General features: G+C 48.1%; 1 protein-coding gene across 2 annotated transcripts in view; it reads left to right on the forward strand.

The window, feature by feature from the left end:
- The window catches only part of ANAPC7 (anaphase promoting complex subunit 7), a 588,909-nt gene that overhangs the window by 100,516 nt on the left and 463,142 nt on the right, over nucleotides 1-25,251 (forward strand). Inside the window, exon 1 of one of the 2 annotated variants that reach the window (XM_069619554.1) lies at nucleotides 19,036-19,234. The exons of the other annotated variant lie outside the window; for it this stretch is intronic. Within the exon in view, the coding sequence (XP_069475655.1) occupies nucleotides 19,134-19,234 (101 nt within the window). The 5' untranslated portion in view covers nucleotides 19,036-19,133. Of the gene's footprint in view, nucleotides 1-19,035; nucleotides 19,235-25,251 lie in introns of those variants that run through there. 2 annotated transcript variants of the gene reach the window in all.

The raw sequence follows: 25,251 nt of genomic DNA on the forward strand, positions 1-25,251 counted from the left end.
AATACATGGATTTCTTTCCGTATTGATCTCTGACCGAGGTAGTCAGTTCATTTCGCAATTTTGGAAAAAATGTTGTCAATTGGCGCAAATCGACGTAAGGTTATCAACAAGTCACCATCCCCAAACCGATGGTCAGACGGAGAGGACCAACCAGACTCTTGAACAATACCTATGTTGTATGCTTCACCAAACCGAAAGTAATTGGAAGGATATTTTATGGATTTCTGAATACGCATACAATAACTCAGTACATTCAGGAACCGGACAAAGCCCCTTTTATCCCATATATGGACATCATCCTCGAACCTCAGAACTCGATTCGCCCCAGCACTTAGAAATGCCGGCAGTTACTCATCTGCACTCAACTATTACACAAGCCTTTAAGGAGGCAATAGAACATTTGAAACAAGCAAAAGAGAAATACAAGAAGAACGCTGATCAACACAGAAGTGAGAGTCCACCATACCAGATTGGGGATCAAGTCTGGCTGGCTACAAAACACATACCTCTGAAAGGAACCCGGACCTTTAATCCTAGATATTTGGGACCTTACACCATTAAGGCCATTATCAACCCGGTGGCCGTCAAATTAGAATTACCCTCTAATATGCGGATTCATCCTGTCTTTCATGTTTCACTTCTAAAACCAGTTCAACCTGGGACCAGATTAACCAAACCACCTGACCCCATCCTAATAGATGGAGAACCTGAAATAGAGGAAAAAAACATCCTGGACTCTAAGATGGTTAAATCTAGACTTTTTTATTTAATCGACTGGAAGGGTTACGGACCTCAAGAAAGGTCATGGGAACCTAGCAACCATGTTCATGCTCCTCGGTTGTTGAAAAAATTCCATCGGAACTTCCCAGACAAACCAGGGCCAAGGGGAAGAACAGCTTTAGGTGGGGCCTTGGGGGGGGGGGTGTTGTTATGATGCCTACCCCCGGGCATCCGGATCGAGTCCATCAGCCCGGGAGCAGGCATCCAGATATTTATCAAAACCCCAACAGCCCCGGCTGGGGGCTGCTTGGGTTCAGTCCTGGCGCCTTAGGCGCCAGACTCATAATAGGAATCAGTCCTGGTGCCATAGGCGCCAGGCTCATAGACATTATTTACCTCATGCAGACCATGCTACAACTGAATCCAAGCCAACGTGAGGCTTGGATGGGACTATTTTGTTACAGGGACTATTTTTTACTCGGGTGTGGTTCTGGGGAACTTCTTACCTGGAACTACTTTGGAGGCTATTTAAACCATACCCGATCAGCAGCACACGCTTCGCGTTATTCTGCATTCTGCAGCGTAACGCTCACCGTGCCTGCAAGCCTGCATCCAGTCTTCTGCCACGCCCGCCTCGAATCCAGAGCTCCTAGGAAAAGGAGAAAAGAAGGAGAAAAGGTTAGATAACGAACATCATTTTTATTCCTTACCTGATTCCGGACCCAGCACGTCTCCGAGCCTGGAAAGAACATTATTCCAACACGCGGCGCATTGCCAGCTGCAGCGCCGTGTTATACTCACCAGTCCACAGCATCTTTAAACCCGGCGCTCTCTCCATCTTTTTTGTCGTCGAACTCCAGCATCTGGGGAAAACCAAAGAAACAACAAGGTGAGCCCGGAAGCCGACAAATATCACTTACCATAGACTTACCTGATTTATCACCAGAGGCATTACCCTTTAACTTGCCACATCTTCATATGCCGCACCTATAAAGGGAGAGAAAACAACAAATTAAACTCAGGCAACTTTACCGGACAGTGTTGGGAAATACAGACTCTTACCCAAACGCCATCAGCTACCTCCAGGCAATATTCTTTTGGACCCAGTGCAATTCTAAAAAGGGAATGGAACAAGAGTGAACATCGGACATATTGAACTCTTTTGAACTTTATAAGCCCTGGAGTCAATAGCCGGAACTCCTCCAGTACCTTCAAGCCAGTGAAGTAACTAGTATCTACGCGCCCCTGCATGCCAAGCAGGATGGAGAGCTCATCATTTAAATACATAAGGTGAGCTTACTAAAAGGAAATATCAGAGGTGACAAGTGGGGAGATCGGGAGCAGCGGGGGGTCCTTGCTAAAATTCCACGTGTGGCTAAATCCCTTTCTCCACTTGCAGGAGAATACTTCTTCGGGTCAAGCAGACGAAACTAGGCAGGCCAGTCCAAACAGTCATCTCTGCACTACGCATCACGTTGGTGGAGACCGCTGCTATCCGGGTCCGACCGACGCCCCTGTGGGTACCAGGTGAGCGTAACACTGTGTTTGTCTGCTGGCCTTTGTTGTTGCCTCTCTAGCCTCTGCCCCTTCCCCTCGACTGGAAGAAGAGGTTGGGTCAGCGCTCTTCTCGGTTTCTCCAGTCGCTTCTAGTATTGAAGTTGGGCCTGTAAGAGGAGAATCGGCTGGCTGAGCGGCTTCTTCCTCTGCCAGACCTACTGAAAACCTTGTGGCCAAAGACTCTCTTCAGCGTTGCTTGCGCCTTATCTATTGCGGCGTAAGTATTTGCAAACGTGATGTTCCCTTGTGCTCCCCCTTCCCGCACACGTGTTGCCTGTTTTGCTTGATTCTTCTACCCTGCTCCCCCTCCAGCCTACATCTGCAGAAGTCTGTCCTGATACATTCTGGATTCACCATCACCGTCTTGTGGCCAGTGCTCGATTTTACTTTTATGGACTTCGGTCCGTCACACTTTCTTAACTCTCATGCTGGACTTCCTTTGCATCTTGTACTCATGGTGGCCCTGAATCATGATGTTCCCATCTTCATCTTGTAGCCTGGCTTGCAACATTATGTTTTACTATTGACTTCTATTAAATTGCAATTGTATTCGCTCTCCCCTCTTGCTTCTCCACTCTTTTGACTGCTTAATCTCTGTTCTCGCCTCCTCTCCCTTTCTCTATCTCCTCCCCTTACTTTCTTCTATGCACTTACTCTATCAAAATTGTCCCTGGACCTAGTATGATAGCAACCTTGTCTGTCTCCTCCCCCCTCCCCTTACTTGTCTTCCCCCACACTCCCCTCCAGCACTATCTGAAATGTCATCAGGCCTAGTACGATAGTCGCTTGTTTTGTTCCTCCCCTCCCTTTCTGCACACCTCTCCCTCGCCTTTTGTTTTTCTCTGGCTCTACCAGAAATGTCATCAGTCCTAGTATGGTGGTCGCCTGTCTGTTTCTATTTCCTTCCCCGTCACCCCCTCCCTTCCTTATCTATGTCTTAGCTCTTGCACTATCTGAAATGTCGTCAGGCCGAGTACGATAGTTAATTTCACATCCTTACTGTTCATGGCCTGTAAGAATGCCATTGTATTTTCCCTTGTTCCCTCCCTTGCCTTGAAGCGCTTTGAAACACATTGTATATAGGTGCTATATAAATAAACGATCATATCATATCATATCAAACTTCGCCATTTCTTTAATAAATGCAGCCCAAACTGTTTTCCCTTACTGCTGGATGTGGACTCTGCTGTTGCTAGTTCACTCATTTTAGGGTCTGTCTTGATGAGGATGGACCTCCTTCTTTCAGTTGTTGGGGCATTGTTAGCATTGCCGAGCAGGCATATTGTTCTTTGCGCTCAGCCTGCTAAGATTTCTGGGTCTACTTTTTGTTCTGGTTGTCTAACTTCCTCTGCCATCTGCCAAATGTTTGCCAAAAGACCAAGAACATCTAGGAATGTATCCTGGCTTTTATTTCTTTATTTCTATTTGACCTCCAGGATCTATCTATTCCCTTCTTGATGTCCCTGCCCTAGCACCCCATGAATGACATCATCTTTTCCTCGATTTCTGGTGTTTCCGCCATGTTCTCTGGCACCTGGGGCCTGTAGCATGTCTGTAATTTGCTCCTGGCTTCTTTAGACAGGGAGCTACGGATTCTCTTTTTTATATAATTACCAATCTTGGCGGGGGGCTCCCACTCTGCCGACCTGGCTTGTATGAGGGAGTCTGGGTCGAATACCATGCCCATTTCCTCTTCCTCTCTCTGTCTTTTTCTTTTCTTGGCACCCTTACGCTTGTCAGCATGGCTTGGGGAGAATGTATTACGCTCTTCTGAGCTTTCCTCAGACATCTAGTCCCATTCCTCCTCCTCTACATCCTCTGAATAGGACTCATCTTCTCTGTATCCCGTGCCTCTCATCTCCCATGACCTCACTCTCCTTTTACCACCTTTTCTTCTTTCGTGCTGTGCCGGGGGAGTTCGGTTGCTGCAGACATTTTTGGGCCTTTTTTATTCCCTCTTGCCCCTCTCGGTAACTCTCTGGGGCTTCTCGCCTTAGAGCCTACATTCCCTGGGAGAAAGTAATAAGGTCTTCCACCAAGCTCCTACCTTGTGATATTTCCTCCAAACCTGATCCCAGTACACACTGTACTGCGCGGCCTTTGTTGGACGCTGTCCACTGCCTGCTGGTATGGGGCTCCACATATCGTTCACTGGAGCTGTGCATTTTAATGCTGGTGGTTTCTTTGCAGGTATTTTGGGACTGCTCCCGTCTCACAGTTGCACCTAAGTGGGTCTGGGCTAATCGATATATCAGTTTAACTTGGGTCAGTGCCTGTATAGTCGTGCTTAGCGCTCTCGGCAACGACAGCTGCTGCCTCTTTGTATGATATCAGGGGAATCTCCTCCACCGACTTGTTCTTTGTCTGTATTTTTATTGGCCACTAGGTGGCATGCTTGTGATATTTTCTGCTGATTCTTGTGCCATCTCAGAGAAGGTTATGCTATGTTGTGCCGCCACGTGTTCCCCGATACTGATCTGACCTTGGTCGTCACAATCTACCTGTTGCCTTGTGGACCTTGCTAACTTGCTCCTTCTCTGCACGTACTATGACTACTGAGTGCCGGATCCACACAGGGCCCCGTCACGCTCAGTGTCGTTTCCTGACAGCAGTGCCCCTTCTCCGACGAGGAGGACGTTGCACCCGCCAGAGCCTTAGGCCCTGTGGCGGGTTCGCTTCACAGTTTATAACTCCCTAATGATTGCGCATATGTTCCGCCAAGTAATCACTACGTTTCGCGCGTGCATGCATTTCCCATATATAATTTACTTTAAACACTTTTATCCGTCAAGACATTCAACATCCCTAATAAATTAAAAGTACTTATCTGGCTGCCCGAGCAGCAAAGAAAGAGGAAGGACTTAGGAAGGTGGAGGAAGATAAGGAGCATAGTGTGACGTGATTGGTTAAAGTGTCCCATGTTCTTTTGCATGGACATATATAAAAGGAACTACACAAAAAAAGGACTTTATTCTGGAAAATGTCGTTGTCGTTTTGTGAAATATTTTTTTTTTAATATGTGTTGTAACTGTTACATGTGTTGTGTAGTGACCCTCCCACATGTGTTTCCCCTTTAAGGGGGATGTGTCCCTCCCACGTGTATTGCCCTATTAAGATGTGTCATGGCCCAAGCTCATAAAAGGAGCACTTGAAGTAAGAACTCCAAGTGATTCGGCTGTTTGGCTGGGGCAGAGGTGCAGTGAAGGAACTCGCTTGCTGTGGACTTACGTGTTTTGGAGTCGGTGAGGGGCTTCAGGTCCTGTATGCGCAAGATGAAGCACTGCTGTATATAAGCAGGCGAAACTAACATGAACTTTGCTATTATTGCAGTGGACTTCGTTTGGTTGCCAAAGATTACACATACTACGTTACGGTTTACTGCTGGCCCCGCCCACCCGACGTCTGTTCAGCCTTATTACTAGGCCCTATGCACACCTGTGTGTGCGCACTCGAAGTGAGGACTCCAAGTGATACGGCTGTTTGGCTGGGGCAGAGGTGCGGTGAAGGAGCTCGCTTGCTGTGGATTTATGTGTTTTGGAGTCGGTGAGGGGCTTCAGGTCCTGTATGCGCAAGAGGAAGCACTGCTGTATGTAAGCAGACGGAACTAACACGAACTTTGCTATTATTGCAGTGGACTTTGGTTGCCAAAGGCAAGTGTTAAGTTTCTTGCCGGGAATGTTTCTTGCTGTGAATGTTTCTTGCCGTATAGGGCATGACCCGTCTCAAGTATTACTGACGGTATTCTGTTCTTTCTGCTTATAGATTCCACATACTGCGTTACGGTTTACTGCTGGCCCCACCCACCCGACGTCTGTTCAGCCTCATCACTGAGTCCTATGTGCACCTGTGCGCGTGCCCTCGAAGTGAGGACTCCAAGTGATACGGCTGTTTGGCTGTTCGGGTGTACGGTGAGTACGTGCATTGTTTGGTTTGGAGTTTATTGACTTTGTGTACTGGTATAAAGGGAATAGTAACTGGTCATGAAGAGAAACAAGATGCCTGCTATTAGAAAAGAACATGGTGCTGATTTTTTTCATGCAGTGAGTACTCGCAGGGCTAGTCTGGCGCGGGCTGCGGCTCTCCCTTTGCCCCTACCAGGGGCGGAGGAGGAGGAGGAGCTGCTGCAGTGCGCGCAGGACTGCTCTGTAGAAATGAAAAATGCAGGGATAGAGATTGATCTCTCTCAACCTCTATTTGGGGAAGACGTGATCTTCGACTTTACCAGGGAGGAGGGCCAATTACCTAAAAATAATGAGGGTTTGACCCAACTAGTAGATACCCCTCCAATCTTTATCTCAGATTATACGCTAAAGGACAACATATGATTTTGAATCAGGTAGGGGTGAAGAGATTGCTAGTATTGGGGATTTACACACTATGGTGGGAATCTTCAACAGAGCTATGTAATCAGCAGAGAGTAAGCATAATCCGAGCCTCCGGTCTTAACACAGAACCTGAACCTTCGGTCTTGACATAGAATTCAGTACAGTACAGTGTTGAGCAGACATGTCAACCCTCCCGATTTAGGCGGGAAACTCTCGATTTTTAGGTGAAAAATATTGCTATTTTTCACAGTCTCCCGCCTAAAATAACTTTAGCCCCCATGCATTTCTATGGGGAAATATGCATCTCCAGATTTCTCTGTGGAAATCTCCCTCCCCGGTGCATCTGAATGTTGGCATGTATGGTTGAGAGATGCAGTATCCAGCATAACAACATACATGCCAACCCTCCCGATTTAGGCGGGAGACTCCCGACTTTTCATTGAAAAATATAGCTATTTTCACGTTCTCCCACCTAAAATAATTCCGGTGCCAATATATTCCTATGGGGAAAATAAAGTCTCCCGATTTCTTAAACAAAATCTCCCTCATAGGTCTATCGGAATGTTTGCATGTATGTAACAAATCCGGAATATTCAAAAGTTTATATTGCAGTTTAAGTTCTTCTGGAACTACCAAAAGTGCATCTTGTGAAATGTAGACTCAGTTGGCATGGTATCTGTGATGTCGGCTGCCGCCGATGATGCAGGCGGCAGCAGGAAGGTGAAGTGGGCCCTCGGATGAGGCCTGCTCGGGCGCGTAGCATACAGGGCGCAGCGCTGTAATTAAACACACGACTCCACGTTGGGTTGCCTAAACCCGGACTGGCGTCACTCCGCCAGTTCCGGTGATTCCGGAGGCAATTTCACAGATATCAATAGAAAACATTTTAGCTTGGATTACCGTCTTTCTGCACCAGTTCTTTGACGGTATACTCCGTCCACGACATATCCTTGAAGGCGAGATGATGGCTTGGGCTTCTCTCTCAGGCTGTAACGGGTGTTCCTTTCTCTGAGCGGGCCTTCTGTGGTGGTCTCTGCTCCAGTCTCCGCCTCTTCCGGGTGTGGTCTATCCGTTTCTTCCGGCGCATTTCCGCTACTCAGTGGTACGCGTCTTTGGGGCGTGTTGGTTGTCTTTTCTCTCGGAGATGGTGGGTGTTCTTCCCACATTTCCGGGGGTACCTTCCTGAAGTGGGACACATTCCTGGTCACGGTCTCCCCTCCTCGGGTGGCAGTGACCATGCTATGATTGGCGGTCTGGACTGTCCACGGGCGAACTTCAAAGTTGAGGGACATCTTCTTCGGCGGTGCTCGGTTCTTGACGAGAACCGTGTCTCCTGGGTTTAGTTCTCGATGGCACGCTCGTCTGGTGATGCTTTCTTGCTCGTTGTGCTTCCTCCGCCTTGCGTCCATTTCTGGGATGTCTGGCTCTGGTGCAATCCAGTGGGTATGTAAAGGGAGTTCTGCCTGTATCGGTACTCCGAACATGAGGGCTGCTGGGCTGATCCCAGTGGCTGAGTGCGGGGTTTGCCGGTGCGTTCTTAGGAACCGATACACTGCCTTCAGCCAGGGGTGCCCTTGCTGTCAGATGGACTCTTACCTTCTTCTGACTTCCCTCCTGTCCCCCGTGTTTATTTACCTCCTTCCTGCTCACTTTGAGATGTCCCTTCCGATTCTGCTCCGAATCTCCTTTTCCAGACAGCTTGCTCTCTGGACTGATGACAAGGTCTACCCCGAGAGGAAGCCACCCTGCCCCTCGAACTCGGGGCAAAGGGGGCCCCCGAACCGGGGTAAACCGGTGTAGGGGAAAAAGCCCGGAAGGCACAAAAAACCCCTCTTTTGCAGGTCTCTGTAGAAGGATGTGGCAGGACTGCCGGACAGGACAGAGGTAAGCCGGTAGCGAAGCTTGGAAGGTCCGCTAAACAGAACAAGGCAGGAGAGCCTGCATCGGAAGGTCAGAGCGACCAAGCACATACGGAAGCCAGCAGGCACAATGGAAGAAGACACAAGTAGCTATACGCGAGGAAGAGGAAAACAAAACAAAGAGAAGGACTAGGAGGACAGAAAACAGGAGCTGAAGGAAAGTACCAGGGAAGCGAAGCGATGCACAAGGGGGAAATGTGGCGGCAGGAGCCACGGAAAGGAAACACTTCAGCGTATCAACCCGGAGCCTGACGCGAGGGTTGCAACGCGCGGGCTTCCGGGTTGGATGACGCTAAATAGGCTCCATAGAGGCGGGGCGAAAGAAACTAGACCGCTGCAAGCGGACGTCGGCAGCGTGATGGCCAAATCAATGGCCGCCCCATCGCCAGCATCTCCACAGCCGCCATCGGTGGCCGAGCGTGACATTATGCCCCCCTCCAAGGCCGAACCCCCCGGGCTTACCCGGATGAGCCCGGTGAAAACACCTGACCAGCCTGGGGGCACGAATATAGGAGTTAGGCTCCCAAGAGTCCTCCGAACTGGAGTAGTTCTTCCAGGAAACCAGGTATTCCAACCTGCCCTTGCGATATCTGGAATCCCGGATAGCGGATACCTCATATTCTTCGGGCAGGGCCTTGGCTTTACTCGACAATCCAGAAGCCTTCTTAACTGAAACATGGGGATCAACAGGTCGAAGGAGGGAGGAGTGGAAGACTGGGTGTACCCGGTGCAGGGACTTAGGAAGCTGTAATTTATAAGCAACCGGATTGATCTTCTTGATGATCTTATAGGGTCCTACAAATCGGGGGGTCAATTTAGTCGAATGCACCCATCTGGGCAAGAATCGGGTTGATAACCAAACTCGATCACCCTCCTTCCAATCAGGGCAGGGCAAGCGAGACCGATCAGAAGAAACCTTATACTTATGCCTAGCGGAAGTCAAACTCCGTTGAGCAGTAGAATGTGCTGCAGTTATGTGGTCCAAGGTAGATTCAATAGTAGGTATGTTTGAGGGTGAGGAAACTACAGGAAGTATACCACGAGGGTGAAACCCATAGGAACAGAAAAAAGGGCTAAGATTCGTCGCCGAATGCACTGCGTTGTTGTATGCGAATTCTGCAGTGGGCAGAAGGTCAACCCAATTGTCCTGATTCTTGTTGATATAACACCTAAGGTATTGTTCGAGGGAGGCGTTAAGTCGCTCCGTCTGACCATTGGTCTGGGGGTGAAAGCCAGACGATAAGGCCCTTTCTATCCCTAGTCGATGGCACAGGGCTCCCCAAAATCGAGATGTATATTGAGTACCTCTGTCAGAGATGATCTTATCGGGAAGACCATGGAGTCTGAATATGTCCTTAAGAAAAACTTCCGACATCTGGGTGGCCGACGGTATTCCCGGCAATGCAGAAAAATGCGCCAATTTAGTAAATGTGTCTATGGTAACCATGAGACAAGTCGACCCCTGGGATACGGGCAAGTCTACAATGAAGTCTGTAGAGATTTGTGACCACAGTCTGTCGGGTAATTCCGGTTGTGTCAGTAACCCATATGGTTTGTAGGTTGTAGACTTATTTTGTGCGCACACCATACATGTCCTGCAGTGATGCCTCACATCCTGAGAGAGCGATGGCCAAAAGAATGAAGGAGAGATCAATTCCGTGGTTCCTTTAACTCCTCTATGTCCAGCGGTCACGTGGTTATGGCCCCAGCCCAGGACCTTCCGCTGTAGGGTCTTGGAGGGAACATATAAACGTTGTCCCACTAGCAAAAGTCCTTTCGACCAACTGATCTGTGGACGCAGACTCCCGGGTACTGAGGTGACTAAGTCCGGTCTGGTTACCATCTTGATTTCTTGCAGAAAGGAAGAAACTATTCCCACAATCCTGTTTCGGGGAAACAGAGGGTTACCGACAGGATGTATGAGGTACTCGGAAGACTGACTTCTGGATAAGGCATCGGCCAGGCGATTCTGAGTGCCTGGTATATATGTTATTCTGAAATCATACTGGCTAAAGAAATGTGCCCACCGGGCCTGCCTGGAGTTGACACAATCCATACTTCCGAGTACCTTCAGGTTTTTATGGTCAGTGCGTAACACAAAAGGATGGGTACCGCCTTGAAGTAGGTGTCTCCATTCTTCACAAGCGACCTTGAGAGCTAAAAGTTCCTTTTCTATTACCGAGTAATTTCTTTGACTAGTTGAAAGGGTTTTAGAGAGATAGGCGATAGGATGTTCCTTGCCATTCTTAAGTTGAAGGAGAACCGCTCCCAAAGCGTTGGCCGAAGCGTCGGCCTCAACAATGAAAGGCTGATCCTGATCAGGTTGAGACAGGATCGGCGCTGAACAAAATCTTCCTTTCAGATCCATAAAGGCGTGATTGGCCGATTCAGACCAAAAGAAAGGCTTGGCATCCTTCTTCAGGAGGGCGGTGATGGGAAGCACAATCTGAGAGAAGTGATTGATAAATTTTCTATAGAAATTGGCTAACCCCAGAAACCGTTGGACGTCCTTGAGGGATGCTGGAACTGGCCAATCCAAGATGGCAGATACCTTCCTTGGATCCATAGTGACCCCTTCCTGAGAGAGAATGTATCCTAAGTATGGAATAGAAGGCTGGTAGAAGAGGCATTTCTCAAGCTTGACTAATAACTGTTGCGACCGTAACCGCTGGAATACTGTCTGAAGGTGCCACACATGTTCAGTGTTGGTCTTTGAAAACACCAAGATGTCATCCAAATATATTATGACACTACAATACAACAGATCGGAAAACATGCGATCCATAAAGCGCTGGAAAACAGCGGGTGCGTTTACCAGGCCGAATGGCCAAACGGGGTCCGAAAGGCAGTCTTCCATTCATCCCCATTCCTAATTCGTAGGAGATGATAGGCACTACGGAGGTCCAGCTTGGAAAATATTGTGGAACCCTGGACTGCTTCCAATATGTCTGCTATCAAGGGCATCGGGTATCGGTCTCGAACCGTGACCTTGTTCAGGCCACGGTAATCTATACAGGGTCTTAGCTCCGATGAGTCCTTCTTAGGTATGAAGAAGAGAGAGGCACCGGCCGGGGATTTGGAATGTCGAATAAGGCCATTAACTAAGTGAGAATCCAAATATTTGCGAAGGGTCCTCTTTTCCATAAGAGACAAGGAGAACATGCGACTGAATGGCACCAGGGCATCAGGCAGCAACTCGATGGCACAGTCTTCCGGCCGATGTGGGGGTAGTTCGAAAACTGAGTTGTCCTTGAAGAGGTTTGAGAATTCGGCCAAATCCTGAGGAACCTTGCAAATCTCGTTTACCCCTTCCTGTAGAGGAGTAAGGACCTGTACCGGCTCTTCTGCGGAATGGTTACCACAATTTTGTTTACAATACGAGGAAGTGAAGGCCAAAGTGTTCTGTGTCCAATCTATAAGCGGATTATGCATCCTCAGCCAGGAAATTCCAAGAATTATTGGGAAATGCGCTGCTCGGATTAAGTCGAACTGTAGCTGTTCCGAATGGTGAAAGATGCGAACCGTCATGATTTCTGTGGAGTGGGTGATAGGACCTGATGAAAGCGGGGATCCATCGACTCCTTCCACCTTCTGGACTTCTTCCCTTTGTATAAGCGTGAGCCCTTGTTTGTGTGCCCACATAGTATCCATAAACACTCCTGCAGCGCCACAATCCAACAGGGCCATGGTGGTAAGGACCTCCTTCGAGGTAGTCAATTGGATGGGAACTGCCATAAGACGTGAGTCCAGCGTGGTTGGGTGAGAAGCCACCGTCACTGTAAGATAGGGACTAATAGTTCGACCTCGTTCACTCGTCCCCTTTAGTTCCGAGGTCGTTCGTTTCCCGACCGTCTCGGCGGTACTTCTGGACAATTTCGAAGCAGGTGGGAATCCGAGCCACAATACATACAAAGCCCCAATTCCCTACGGCGTCTTCTCTCTTCTGATGACAAAGGGGTTCTGGTAGACCCTACTTGCATAGGTTCTTCTTTGTTGCTGGAGTGAGCTAGAGAAGGTAAAGAATGGGTGCCTTGAGGCAGGGAGACAGGGAACTTAGACTTCTTTCTTTCTGCCTTGCGTTCGCTCAAGCGGTAGTCAATCTGGGTGACAATGGAGAATAAATCCGACAGTGTTGTGGGACGAGCTATTCTTGCCAGTTCGTCCTTTATCTCCTCCTTGAGTCCACGACGGAATACAGTATAGTGTGCCTGTTCGGGCCATCCTGCGGTGGAAGCCAAACGCTTAAAGGTGGATATGTACGTCAAAAGGTCGCTGGAACCCTGGTGAACGTCCAATAGCTCTTCTGCTGCCACATGAGTAATCTCAGCTTGCTCAAAGGTCTGGCGCAATAAGTTCACAAATCCACCGTAATTATTTATCACAGGATCATTGTTTGACACCAAGGGAGTGACCCATGCTAAGGCGTTCCCTGTCATGTTGGAAACCATAAACCCCACCTTGGTGTGATCAGTTGAAAACAAACTAGGTCTGAACGTGAAATACATCGAACATGCTTCCAGAAATTCTTTGAGGCGCTTTGGGGTCCCATCGAACTTGCCAGTAGACAATGCCATGTGAGGCAAATCATGATCCCTGGGTTCACGAGAAGTGATCAATTGTCTCAATGTTAGATTATCAGCCTTAACGTTCTGTAGTTCGATGTTCAAGGTCTGGACTGCGGCCACTAACTCTTGTACTTGTTCAGGGGTGGCCATAGTTACTTTCTGGCGTTGCAATCTGTCAGATGGACTCTTACCTTCTTCTGACTTCCCTCCTGTCCCCCGTGTTTCTTTACCTCATTCCTGCTCACTTTGAGATGTCCCTTCCGATTCTGCTCCGAATCTCCTTTTCCAGACAGCTTGCTCTCTGGACTGATGACAAGGTCTACCCCGAGAGGAAGCCACCCTGCCCCTCGAACTCGGGGCAAAGGGGGCCCCCGAACCGGGGTAAACCGGTGTAGGGGAAAAAGCCCGGAAGGCACAAAAAACCCCTCTTTTGCAGGTCTCTGTAGAAGGATGTGGCAGGACTGCCGGACAGGACAGAGGTAAGCCGGTAGCGAAGCTTGGAAGGTCCGCTAAACAGAACAAGGCAGGAGAGCCTGCATCGGAAGGTCGGAGCGACCAAGCACATACGGAAGCCAGCAGGCACAATGGAAGAAGACACAAGTAGCTATACGCGAGGAAGAGGAAAACAAAACAAAGAGAAGGACTAGGAGGACAGAAAACAGGAGCTGAAGGAAAGTACCAGGGAAGCGAAGCGATGCACAAGGGGGAAATGTGGCGGCAGGAGCCACGGAAAGGAAACACTTCAGCGTATCAACCCGGAGCCTGACGCGAGGGTTGCAACGCGCGGGCTTCCGGGTTGGATGACGCTAAATAGGCTCCATAGAGGCGGGGCGAAAGAAACTAGACCGCTGCAAGCGGACGTCGGCAGCGTGATGGCCAAATCAATGGCCGCCCCATCGCCAGCGTCTCCACAGCCGCCATCGGCGGCCGAGCGTGACACTTGCTCCTTGGCAATTCTGATGATTTTGTTTAGCGACCCCATGAAGCGTTCCGCGTCACCATTTGCCTGAGGCCATCTTGGTGTAATGCGCTGATGTTTTACGTTCACTTCTTTGAAAAACTCCCACAGCTCTTGGCTGGTGAATGATGGTCCATTGTCGCTTTTCACTTTCCTCGGGATGCCATGTGTGGCAAACATCTTCTCCAGCGTGAGGATGGTGGTTTCGGCGTTGGTGGATGTCACATGCTCGACTTCAGGGTACCTGCTAAATTCGTCTATCACTACAAGCAGGTATCCTTCGCCCGCAATGGTGCAGTGGTCCATGCTGACTGCGTCCCATCGCTTGCAGCTTCGTGGGACACTGCTGATCGGTTCCGGGTTCTCTGGTCTCCTGGACGCTTGGCAGGCTGCGCATGACTCTACAAGCTCTGTTATTCTTTGGTGCATGTTTGGCATCCACATTCGGGACTTGAGGTACGCCGTGGACTTGACAATCCCTTGATGTCCGCTGTGGGCTAATTTGAGTGCCCTTTCTTCGAGGGACTCTGGCAGTATGATACGGTGCCCTTTCAGAAGTACCCCTTCCGGTGCTATCGAGAGTTCGTGTCTGATCCCAAACAGGGCTCTGAGTTTGGTTTGAGCTGACGCAGTGCGGTGGGTCATTGACATGAGATAGTTTTTCCAGCTTCCTGATCGAATGGCGGAGGCTGTGTATTGCAGGATGATGTCCTCTTTTGTCTCTTGCACTACTTCCTGCGGTGTCAGGGCTCGCGGCCGGGCGCAGGCCACCACGTGACAGACGTGCTCGTCTGTTTCTCTCGCGTGGTGTTGCTCGCTGTCGGTAGCGGGTCGCGGATAGCGGGACAGGTAGTCTGCCGGGTTGTCCGATCCTGGCCGATATTCCACCTCAATGTTGTATGGCTGCAGCTGCAGCATCCACTTCTCTATGCGGGCAGGAGGGTGAGGGGCGGAACCCCGGAATATCGGGATCAGGGGCTTGTGGTCGGAGAAGACTTTTGCCTGCTTTCCTAACAGGTATACCTTGAAGTGGCGGCACCCCCACAGTATGGCCAGGGATTCCTTTTCTATGTGGGCGTAGTTCTGTTCGGGTTTCGTGAGGGCTCTGCTGGCGAACGCGATGGGGAATATTCTGCCCTCACTGTCGGTTTGGGTCAGCACTGCTCCTAGGCCCACTGGGCTGGCATCAACGAGGAGTTCAGTCTGCCGCTCCACGTTGAAGAATGCCATGGTCGTGGTGGCGGACAGGGCGTCTTTGATCTGTTGAAACGCCAGTTGGTGTACTTCGGTCCACTCCCATCTTTGGTCCTTCTTGGTTAGCTCCCTGAGAGGGCTCGCAATGCTGGCGAGATCGGGGATGAAGCGTGCGCAATAGGTAGCCATCCCCATGAAACTTCTCACTTCCGAGGCAGACTGGGGTGGCTTAAAGTCCTTGATGTCATGTACCTTAGATGGGTCTGGGGATACTCCTGCTGCGCTGAAAATGTAGCCGAAGAAACATAGTTCATCTTTGTTGAACTCGCATTTTTCCGCATTGAGTGTCAAACCTGCTTCTTCAAGTCTTTTCAAGACTGCTGCTAGACGTCGGTGGTGTTCGTCTTTGTCTGAGGCGTACACAAGGATATCATCACTGATGTTGGTGGTGCCTGCCAGCCCCGTGATGACTTTGCGGATCTCGTGCTGGAAAACCTCAGCGGCGGACGATATTCCAAAGTTTAGTCGCTTGTACCTCATTAGGCCGAGGTGGGACGAAAAGGTGGTGATGTATCGTGATTCTTTGGATAGTCTTAGCTGGTGATATCCAGAACGGAGGTCGAGTTTGCTGAATACCCTCGCTCCGGTGAGATCTACGATGAGCTCGTCAATGGTGGGAGTTACATGGCGTTCTCGGCCGATGGCTACGTTAGGAAGCCTCATATCAATGCATATTCTTACCGCATTCGGCTGTTTCGGTTTCTGGGCTACCACCATTGGCGAGACCCACGGGGTCGGGCCTGATGTTCTCTCTATGATCCCTGCCTCTTCGAGCTTAGCTAGTTCTTTCTCCACAGCGCCTCTCAGGTGAAATGGGATTCGTCTGTGACGTACTGCCTTGGGTTCAACGGTGGGGTCTATGTGGAGTTTGATAGTTCTTCCTTTTAGGCACCCGATGCCCTGAAACAGCTTCTTGTGTCGACCTAGGAGGTTGTTAAGTTCGTCGTGTTGAACGCCGAATGCGAAGTGTATCAGCTTCAGTTTCTCTGCTGTTCTGCAGCTTAATAGAGTCTCGCAGCCGGCATCTACGACGTAGATCCTTGCACGGCAAATGGTGTTATTGTGTGCGAAGTCTGACTTGAACGACCCCCTCACAGGGAGGGGTCTCTTGGACCCATAGGCATACAGCCTGACTTTCTTCTTGTGTAGTTCTGGTTTTGGGTGAAGTTTGTTGAATGCCATCACTGGCATAACGTTTACTGTTGCGCCGGTGTCAATTACCACTTTGAGCGGGTCCCCGTTGGAGAGGACTGTGCACGATGGTCTCTTCTTCTGGCGTGATCGGCCTGATTTGACTGCTGATATTAGGTGTACTCGGTGCACTTGTCTTCTCCCCTTTTTCTTCCTCCCTTTGTTTCGCCTATCGGGGGATGAGCTGCTGTCGCTGTCGTCGCTGTCACTCGTGCTCGGGGATCTTTGGGACTTATCGACTGCTCTAGCTTTACCTTTTCTCGCTTGTTGGCGGGAAGATTCTCTGGGCGCGAACTTTCTCCGTTGTTCCTGTGCTGGGCGTGGGCCTGAGTCTTTGTCATTCCTGTTCGGCGGATTCAGGCAGACGGCTGCATAATGGTTAAGGCGATTGCATTTTCTGCATGTGGATCCCTAGGCGGGGCAGGATTCACCTTTATGCCATGGGCCTCCGCACCACTTGCAGGCTTGATCTCGTCCTTGTGACGGGTGAGGCCTCTGGTTCTGTTTTGGGCGCGTGCTTTGTTGCTTGGAGATGGCCGCTACGTCTTCTGCGGGTCCGGGGCTGTCTAACGGCAGTCTCTGGATGGCTGCTTCCATTACTGCTACTTGGTCTTCTGTCTGTTCGCGGAGACGCGCTGTCTCGAGAATGCTTGATAACCGCATGTTCCTCTCTGATAGAATTGCTCTTCTTAGCTTTTCAGAAGAAATCCCATTGATGATCTGGAGGCGAATGGCGAATTCCTCGTCTGGGAATTCACAGCCCACGGCCATTTCGCGAAGGCGAGCGTGAAATTTGTCCACCGTCTCTCTCTCGCGTTGTCTCGCCATACAGAAATGGAACCGCTCATAGTCTGGATTGAGGTCAGGCTTGAACATGTTGGTGAGCGCGGCTCTCGCTGCTGCGTAGTCGATGTCGCTCCCACGGTTTGGCAAGGCGTTGAATAGGCGCAGGGCTGCTGACCCCACGTTGAGTAGGAGGAAGGTGCGCATCTTTTTGGGTACGGTGATGTCCCTGGCCTCAAGGTGCATCTCAAATTGCTGCAGCCATATCTCCCACCTGATGGCAGCTCCACTGGTGAACGGGTCGAATGGGGGCATGAGAGTCGTCAGCGCAGGGTCACTGCGCTCATCGGTGATGCTCCTCCTTGCTGATGGGTTGGTGCTGATCCTTGCAGGGCTGGTGCTTGGGCTCGACATGCTGCGCCACCGGGTGTCCTTGGAGGCTGAGTGTCCCTGGTGAGCTTGTTATAGCTGCTGGGGTACTGTAGTGGGACAGCACGTGACCCCACGTGGAACGCTGCAGTTCGGAGCGGGCCGCGTATGACACGCGCGGGCCACGTGTGATGATGCGTGCTGCGGCTCTCCTGGGGTGCGGGTGCAGCAGGTTGTGCCTTTCCTTTCGATCCGTTGTATGGATGTTTTTTTTTTTTGTTAGCGCGAGACGAGCGCTGATTTGAGTGCGGCCGGTGGGATCGTGCGCGGATCGTGGGCGGAGCCGGGGACGGTGCTTACCGGCATCCGCGACGTTGCGTGGGTCCGTGGATGCGGCGGCTCCCTCTGATGCCGGGGGTGCGCAATCCACTACCGCCTCGTCGCCAGTGTGATGTCGGCTGCCGCCGATGATGCAGGCGGCAGCAGGAAGGTGAAGTGGGCCCTCGGATGAGGCCTGCTCGGGCGCGTAGCATACAGGGCGCAGCGCTGTAATTAAACACACGACTCCACGTTGGGTTGCCTAAACCCGGACTGGCGTCACTCCGCCAGTTCCGGTGATTCCTTTATTTTTCTCCTCCCCTTCCCGTGTCACGTGACCTACTACGTCAGGGCACGTGACACCACAGTATCCAACAAGACAGCATGAGGAAGGTTGAAAAGTGCAATTGTTTTGGCTCCTTGTCTTCCAGTAGCTCAGAGGGCAAAATAACATAATTAACTAGACAGGCTCTAATCTTTGAAAGCACAAACAACCACAAATGAAAAGTTTTAAACTTTTTTCAGTACAAAAACATGTGACGCAAGTTAGTCCAGTTTTAAAATCACACAAAATGTTGGATACCTTTTCCATGAACCAACAACGAATTATACATAGATGGTAGAGTGTTTAAGCTTTCGAAATCCCTAAAACCTCTTCATCACATGGTGCTGATCGAACTGAGTGGAAGACATAATATCCGTTAGCAATGACTGAGCGCTATAGCTCTCCCATGCCGAGTTAGAATGCTATTGAAGGATGAGGTCTCTGCCTTCCCTCCCACAAGCCGACTCAATTTCGCAGCCGCCTGATATTTAGGCTTTCCCAAACATGTACTTTACGCTTTTTATAAAACGATTGCTCGCTCTATTGCCAATAAAAAAACTGCCAGTTATACATTTTATTTCATAATTAACTTACATCGCCGATAGAAATTCTGTTGCCAGAATAAGGCTGCACCATTCTAATATGGCCGCTACGTTTACAAACACACGGAAGATGTGCGCTCCCTACAGCCCGCTTTTCATTTTTATGACGGTGTAGTTTCTCTGGTAGGGTTTTGAAGGCCTGTGCGCATGCGCTGTGTACGCGCGGTGGGTTTGTTTGCCTGTAGTACTGCATAAGGGTGTCCTCTGTTTCTAGTTTTCCTTCTTGTCTCTTCCTCTAGCTCGTGCCATGAATGTTATAGAGCATGTGCGGGAGATGGCAGCGGCCGGGCTGCACTCTAACGTGCGACTCCTCAGCAGCCTGCTACTGACTATGAGCAGCAACAACCCGTAAGTAACATCGCGCGTGGGAGGGGCCGATAGCGCGGAGGAGGAGCCAGGGGATGGGGATGGAGGAGTGGAGGGTGGGTTAATGGGCAATTCGAGCATGTCCCTGTGGTTTTATATGGAAGTAGTAGAAATAAAGAAGATGGGCACAGGATTACCGTAACCAATACGTAGGGGCAGAGTGGCATATCGGGGGAGGGTAGAGCTTTATAACAACTGGCAGAGGCATCTTTTGGTGCAAGGGGGTGGGAGCAGGGGGTAAATGGCTATAGGACATAAGTATTCTGAATGTTTCACGGTCAGTCAATGATCGTGAATGTTTTTAGTGGAGGTGCCTAAATATATCCCAAAATTAGCGCGTGACTGAGTGTAATGAAGGAGGCTACAATAATATAGTGTGGGTGATGTAGGTGTGGGCCATCTCCCTCCAACCCCAGAGAAAATATCATTTTTAAACTGTGTTAAAATGATGCATTTCAAGGGACAATTTGTTTGTGTGGAAAATGGCTTAAAGAGCCATACGAGTTATAATTTGTTCTCCAAGCTAACAAATAAAAAAAAATATAGTAAATTATGTCATTAACCGTACTTAGACAAGTTACAACATTTTCATAAAGCTGCTGCCACAATCTATGCCAGTAAACAGTCCATGTCAATCACTTGCCAGAGGCTGTGGCTACAATCTATGCCATTAATGGTCATAAATCACTTTCATGAAGCTGCAACTAAAATCTATGCCAGTGGTGTCACAGTAGATCACTTTCAAGAATTTGAGCCGGCATTAAATATCAGCATTGCTACTCCTCTCATCTGCAATTTAAACACCTGTACACATTTAATTTTTGCGCACACTCTTACACAGACACCTGTTGTGGCGTGCAGAATGTGGAATGCAAGGGAACATAACTGGATGGAAGGGAAAGGAGAGGGAGAGAGAGGCAGGCAGTTTATATGGAGCAATAAAGAAGTATAAATGAAGAAACAGTCTCAGGGTATTATTTAAGGTAATCAAATGTGTGATGAGGTACATAACATTTGGCGATGAGGAGAACACTAATCCACGCGTGTGAAGAGAAAATAGAAAGCACAAGTGACAAAGTTTATAAAGAAACTGCAAAGAAAGCTGAAAAGGGATAGCGTGTGAAGATGGCTGGTCGGAAAAAGAAATACGGGGACATTGGGAAGTGGTATAAGCGGTGACATAAGGAGGTCATATCAGGACACTAAAAAAAATAAGGAAAATGGATCACAAGGGGACCATGAAATAATAACTGGAAAATAAACAGAACTATAAAAAGGGTAATGAAATGCTGTTGGATGCCAAAAAAAACCAAATCTACAAATGGTAAAAGGTGCTGCGTGGTCATAAGAGTGCATGTTAAAATATATTAATGATAACGGATTGCTGCACGGAAGGAAGATGCAGGCAATACAGTGATGCAGCTGTATAGAAGCATTTACAGAGCGCAATATACGCATTTTCTTGTGGAGGAAGATTGCTAAAATGGATGAAGTGTTTTATTTTTACTTGATGGCAAATATGGACATTTAAAACAAATATCAGTAGGTGGCAAATGTGATGGCAATATGGACATTAGTTTATGGAAGGGGTCGCTAAACAGATGACTTTTTTTTTTTTTTTTTAAAGTAAACAACTGAATGTAACTTACAGAAAGCGCGAGAGAGGCTGGGCAAGACATACGGAGCGAGAGCAGCTGATGTAGGGAACAGCATCTGGGGAGCACTAGTAAAAAGGACCTAAAGATGTCAAGTAACGTGCCGCCATCTTTGGGCATGATTAGAAGTTGCCAAGGAAACAAGCAGAGTCGAATGATACGAAGTATCGTATGAGGGCAACAAAGGCAAACGAGATAAAGGAAACATGAAAATAGCACACAAGCAGGAAGGAAAGACTTTAAATATGAGTATAAAGGTGAAAGAAATACTAAGTGATTGCCTGCATAAGTAAGTAATGTTCCATCAATAAGAAGAAACAGAGTTAAAGTAAGCATTGGTAAGGTGTTGATGGTGTCATGCATAAAGGCAAATAAGTGGAAGATAATTAAACAACACAATAGTCAGAAAGGGAATGTGACTAATGATGATAATGTCAGACTGGTAGCGTGAAGTGACAAATATAAAGTGCAACAAATCACATGATTGAATTCATAAAGCATTCTCCGCAAAAAACATTAAAAGATTGGAAAGGTCACGCGATTCAAAAATGCAAGTGGAAATAGAGATGGAACAGCGAGTAAATGAATAAGGAAAGGTTGTTATAGCAGCGCAATAGGATGGCACACAACAGAAACGCAGCAGAGGATATTACTGTATCCATATAATAGAGGTGCACTCCGAAATCCAGCATTCGTATTGCTCATTCAACTGGATTCACACACAGAAGTTACCGGCCTAATGGAACTGCAGCATGTATTTCTTGCTATATGGAAACGAAACAGAAAGGAGTTGGATCTCCAGTAAGGGAGGTGAACAATCTACCTCTGGTGTGAAGTTACAGTAACAACAAATAGTGTCAGTGGAAGTCCCCCGAATGCAAACAAAAGATAACGGAATGTTGTAAAAGTAAGGAAGCCCTACGTTGTGCCCTATACTTGACTTTATTAGAGTTGACACATGCTCAGTCAGACGCTGAGAGAAGCCTGATTACCGTCAGCATATAATAGAGGGACATATATTAGAACAAGCACTTTGCTTATGAACTGGTGGGCACAGGAATGTTCTACCAATAAAGCATTACAAAGTTGTCATGGGACAAGATTAAAAACGGACATCTGCATTTGTACAGCAAAGTTAACAACAACGCTGCACTACAGTAATGCAGGACCAAATTACCAATCAAAACCAACGCCAGTGACAACAACTGAGAGAGTAAGAGAAGTCTTAACAGAGCAAACCCAGCAAAAGCAAAACTTCAAAAGTTCATTTGCCCAGCAAATTCAATAAAGATTTTGTGACGGAAGATCAGTTTTGACTAGCATTCTAGTGAACAGGGATATCTGGCATATCGTATTGAACACACTGACTATTCTCATCCAAGACAATATTTGAAACCCAAAGTGATGTAATGATGCCGGTGTTTCTTTTGCATCATATGTACCAAACTAATGCATAGTAAATAATGGGGATCAAATTTTTGTTCGCTGTGCATGCGTGATTAAGGATGATCACGTGTGCAGAGAGGCTAAGGTGCATAAAAAGAAGGGCTAAAGTTCTGTTCCTGCATTAGACAACGTGACAGCAGAACTGATCAACAAATAATGAGGGAAGTGTTTCACTTCACACAGCACTCTAGAGAAGAAGGAATCTCTTAGTGCATATACAGTGACATGGTCAATGCATAGTTGTGATCGATGTAAGAAAGGCCAGGGTTGGTTACTTGGTGAAGCAGTGAAAATGATATATTTGCACGTGCGCAACATAGGTGGTAAAGATGCAACACTTCAGCGCAGTGTAACAGACAGGCTGTGTCAAAAGTTAAGGTGGAAAATGCTAGCGACTAGCTCAAAATGTCATCTAATGATATAAGTGGGGATCTAGACCCAGTTCAAGACATGTGGGGGAACCCTATATTGTGGAGTTTAGTCGATTATCTACACCGCCCAGGCCCATTTAATCTTGAGCCACATGGTAACCAAGGTCGGCGATGGAAAGAGTGGGTAATTGAATTTGAGGACTTCCTAAGAGCACTAGGAGATGAGAATGTTCTGAACAAAGTAGACATTATTTATGAACTTGGTGGGAAAAGAGATGAAGAATGTCATAAAGGCATTGACAACAACTGAAGAGAGAACATCGTACCAGTTTCTTATTGCGGCTATAGGAGAACGCTTGATAGTTGCTCCTAGCAAAGATTATGAAAGATGTGTATTAAACAGTGCACACAGGAGAAAATTGCACAGTTTGTGTTGCGACTACAGGAGAAAGCAATGTATTGTGAGTTCGCAAAATTTAATGATGAAGAAGCAATTGGGTTGAGAATAATTGAAAGTTGCACATTGTCGGAGTTGCAGAAACATCTTCTAAGGGTGCCTCTCTCACTGAAATATATTCTGGAATTGGCGAGAATGTATGATAGAGTTGAGAAACAAGTGGCCCATATAGAAGGTAAGAAGGAGTTGGAGACACTAGCTGACATTAGAAGTGGTGCACGAAAACAGTCTTGGTACTCGAGCCTATATGTCAAGACTCATGGAATGGGGTCAACAGAAGTGGCCCGAGAAGACTGTGTTATAGGTGTGGATTTGAGTTTCTGCACAAAGGCTGATGTCCGGACATCGGTCGAAGGTGCTTGGGATGTGGTCAGGAAAATCACTTTTGGGTCGTGTGCAAAGAGAGAACATCTTTGTTGTCAACTGATGAAACCAATAACCCATCAGTGTTAAAGGGGAGACGATGCCTAGTGGTGGAACATTCTGAGAAGGTGAAGGTGAGCCGAGGAGAACAGCTTAAGCAAAATGATGTGGCCTCAACAGATCGAGGACAAATGATTAGAAGAAAGTGGCTGCCTCTGGGGGGAGAATTAATGGACTATTCACAAATTATAAGAGGTCATCAAAAGATTTCTTATGAGGCGACAGGGTGTACTTCCAATGAAATAATGGGGGAGAGATATGGTTTGGACAACTTGTAAGAGGAAAGTTGAAGAACATGAAGGTCATCAGATGGCTGCCGATGAGAGTATGCTAGGAGGGCAAAGCCAGCGAAGGAAAATGGTCAGGAAGATGGACCCCAGTGATGAGTCGGAGCATATCATTGTGACATATGCTAAAAGGCCCATAGTCACTGACATGCGGGTTGGTAGTGAAGTGACTGGAGATGCATTGTTCTTTCATGCAATGTTTCAAGATGATTCAGGAGGGGAAGAAGCATATGAAGAAAGACGGAAGAATTGCATGAGGACCGGGGAAATTAAGAACCTGTTGATCTATTGTCACTTAAAGACTGTGGGCATTCTCCACCATGTATAGCTGATGAGGGAGTTTGCAGGGCAGTCGGTGGTCGGCCCCAAAGATACATTCGTAAACCTGTACGTCTGATTGAACAGATGTAGCGATGAACCTGCTGGACAGATACTTATCTGATAAGCAAGGAGGGGATGTTGTGGCTTGCAGAATGTGGAATGCAAGGGAATAGAACTGGAATGTGGATGGAAGGGAAAGGAGCAAGAGACGGGCAGTTTATATGGAGCAATAAAGAAATATAGATGCAGAAACTGTCTCGGGGTATCGTTTAAGGCAACCAAACGTGTGATGGAGGTACATAACATCCACGTGTTCTGGCAGACACATACACATCTATACATATGCCAGGGGCAGACTGTCAACTGATGGAAACTTGTTTGCTTAGCTGCCTCGGTGCTGCGTGTGTAATGTGCACTCTATGTTCGTGCTAGGAGAGCGCCAGCCCTCGGGAGGCAGGGAGTGTGCTCCCGAAGTGAGGGGCCCAGGCAGATCGACCCTGTGCATTGCACCTGGCTCCACCACATTTTAGAGCTCATGGTTGTGTTATAGGAGGGAGAAAGAATGAGTTAAACCACTGTCTGAAGCAGCATGAATAACACTTCATTAACGTTTTCTGGCAAATTATGGCAAGCGGGCTGCAAATGAGCTGGTGGGAGCAGTTTGTGCTACTGTACACTGATTCCGCTGCTTGCTAATATGAGCCTTATAATCTCTTGTGGCACTTTATGGCAGCTTTGTGAAAAACAAGCTAATGTATATTAAATGGAACGCACATGTGCAGAGGCACAACTGTTAGGATATTACATAGTGATACAACTCCACATAACCTAAAATGTATGGAATATCTTCGAATGTAATGGAAGAGATTAATATAGTTCATAGTCTCTCAATCACTGCTGAGTAGCCTTCACTTGGGGACCAGTGAAACCCACACCAAGCATATGCTGTCCTAGTCGGTAGCCTCTTGTCAATTTCTGCACAGCTGGTACACCTACTAACATGTTTCTCAAGTTCCTGGCTCATGGTAGGTTACCAATG

Source organism: Ambystoma mexicanum, chromosome 10 (assembly GCF_040938575.1).
Source record: "Ambystoma mexicanum isolate Mex_15411 chromosome 10, UKY_AmexF1_1, whole genome shotgun sequence".
NCBI classification, from domain to species: domain Eukaryota; kingdom Metazoa; phylum Chordata; class Amphibia; order Caudata; family Ambystomatidae; genus Ambystoma; species Ambystoma mexicanum.